The 2,500-nt window shown below is 40.4% G+C and overlaps 1 protein-coding gene across 12 annotated transcripts in view; it reads left to right on the top strand.

The window, feature by feature from the left end:
• Positions 1-2,500, top strand: part of LOC135093364 (cubilin-like) — a 204,816-nt gene that overhangs the window by 152,404 nt on the left and 49,912 nt on the right. For 10 of the 12 annotated variants that reach the window (XM_063992666.1, XM_063992642.1, XM_063992624.1 and 7 more), the window contains one exon: positions 713-787. The exons of the other annotated variants lie outside the window; for them this stretch is intronic. In XM_063992666.1, the coding sequence (XP_063848736.1) occupies positions 713-787 (75 nt within the window). The remainder of the gene's footprint in view (positions 1-712; positions 788-2,500) is intronic. 12 annotated transcript variants of the gene reach the window in all.

The raw sequence follows: 2,500 nt of genomic DNA, 5'->3' as shown, positions 1-2,500 counted from the left end.
CTCTCTCTCTCTCCTACCTGGTTTTCTTCTTTTTCAATCACTTTTCCTTTTTTTATTATTTTTACTGTTTTCTCATTTTCCGTTCACCTTTCTTTCTTTTTTTGTCTCCTATTTTTTTTACCTTTACTTTTCTGTTGCTCTCTTCGTTTTCTTTCATGTTACTTTTGTATATTCCTTTCTTCTTTCCATTCTTTTTTATTCCCCTTTTCGCTTTTGTTTGTTTTGTCTTCCTTTCTTCCTTTTTTTCCTCTTTGCATTACCTCAAATGTATTTTCTGCTCAATTTACTTTGTCATCATCATTTTATTTCTGTCTCTTTACCTTTCATGTTTTTTCTTCTTCTTTCATAATTTCATTCGCTCTGATTTCTCTGTACGTTTGTCTGTTTGTGTACCTATCTGTCTGTCTGTCTGTCTATCTATCTATCTGTCTGTTTGTTTGCTGTTCGTCTCTCTCTCTCTCTCTCTCTCTCTCTCTCTCTCTCTCTCTCTCTCTCTCTCTCTCTCTCTCTCTCTCTCTCTCTCTCTCTGATTATCTCTTTCGCTCATATAATCTCATTGTCATCTTTCATCTCATTCTTTTTATCGGCAAACCTCCTTCTTCTTCATTCCATCCTCCTCCTCCTCCTCCTCTTCCTCCTCCTCCTCCTCCTCCTCCTCCTCCTCCTCCTCCTCCTCCTCCTCCTCCTCCTCCTCCTCCTCCCTCGTCACCAGATCGGCTTGTGTCTAGCGTCGACGTGGGGCGGGACGAGTCAGACCTCCAGGACAACTTTCCCACCAAGGAACCAAGTACGTCTCCCTCCCTCCCTTTTTTCCCTCCCTTTTTCCCTCTTTTCCCTCCCTTTTTTCCCCCTACCTAAAAGCCCAGTAGTCCCTTCCTTCGTTCCTTTCAACAGCACTCTTTCTCACTTTCCGTCCCTTACCCATCCCTCCCTCCTTTTCCTCCTTTTCTTCCTCCCTTTCGTCCCGCCCTCCTTTCCCTTCCTTCCTTCCTTCCCTTCCCTTCCTGCCTTCCTTCCTTCCCTTAACCCACAGAATGTAAATCAGAATATTAATTAAAATGTTTGTTATATAATCACTCCTTTTGTTTTCATTGTTAGTGTTGTGGTTATCAGTATTATTATTATTATTATTATCATTATTATTATTATTATTATTATTATTATTATTATTATTATTGTTATTGTTATCATTGTTATTATTACGGTTGCTTATTATTATTTTTTTTACAGTATTGCTCAATTATGTATTTACTTTTTTCTTATTTATTTACAGGTGGAAGTTCTAAATTACATTTGTTTTCTCTCTGTTTGTGTGTGTTAAAAAATATGATTTAAAAGATACATTAAAAAAAGAAAAATTATTGGCATCTTGAACCGTTATTTAAAAAGTTTAATATCATGCAGCATTATTTTATCATTCTCCATTTTCCCTCGTCCTCTTCCTCGTCTTCGTCTTCACCGTCGTACTCTTTTTTGCCCTTCCACTCACTCTTCGTATCTTTCTGTCTTGTTATGTCAGCCAACCTCTTTATCGCCTCTATTCTCCCTTTTCTCTTTTATTACGATCTCGTTCCTCTCCACTCTACCACTCTGATCTCTGCTCTCTGCTCTCTCTCTCTCTCTCTCTCTCTCTCTCTCTCTCTCTCTCTCTCTCTCTCTCTCTCTCTCTCTCTCTCCCTTTCTTCTCCTCTTCTCCCCTCATAACAAGAGTAAAAGGCTCTCTCTCAAGGTATCGTTCGTGCTCAACCCACTTTACCTCCTACATCCTTTGCCATCCGCCCATTGTCTCCTCCTTACTGACGTCACCAGAGAGAGAGAGAGAGAGAGAGAGAGAGAGAGAGAGAGAGGGGGAGAGGATGAGGTTGGGGCAGAGGGTGAGGAATGGAAAGAAACACTCTCCCTCCCCCACCCTTCTCTCTCTCTCTCTCTCTCTCTCTCTCTCTCTCTCTCTCTCTCTCTCTCTCTCTCTCTCTCTCTCTCTCTCTCTCTCTCTCTCTCTTTATATTCTTTTTACACATACCTTTCTTCAGATTCTCTCTAAGTACTTACTTATTCATAATGTTTTTAAACGTTTTGCACGTGATTTATTTAACTTTTTTTCATTTTTAATATATAAAATCTGTTTCGCTGACGTCAAGCTTATTTTATATTCTTTATCATATTTCCTCATTCTTGTTCGTCTTTTCTTATTTTCATATTTCCACAGAAAAAAAAAAGTTTGCTTTTGCTTCCAAATATAGATATATTTTTCCTTCTTGTTCTTATCATTCTTGTTCCTCTTGCTCTTTATGTTCTTCCTCAGTTGCCGGTGGAGGGTGGGGAGTGCAGGGGTGGAGGAGAAGGCCCCATGTCCCTATAGATATACGTACATAGGAGTGGAGTGTGTGGGTGGAGGGTGGACGGAGAGGGGGAGCGCTAGTGGGGCTGGAGATTAGATTTAGCTGGACGTGTGTGGCTCCCTCGTGTGTGTGTGTGTGTGTGTGTGTGTGTGTGTGTGTGT

Source organism: Scylla paramamosain, chromosome 3 (genome assembly GCF_035594125.1).
Source record: "Scylla paramamosain isolate STU-SP2022 chromosome 3, ASM3559412v1, whole genome shotgun sequence".
Classification (NCBI taxonomy): Eukaryota; Metazoa; Arthropoda; class Malacostraca; order Decapoda; family Portunidae; genus Scylla; species Scylla paramamosain.
The sequence above is the reverse complement of the archived record's forward strand: the minus strand, read 5'-3'. Positions and strand labels throughout refer to the sequence as shown.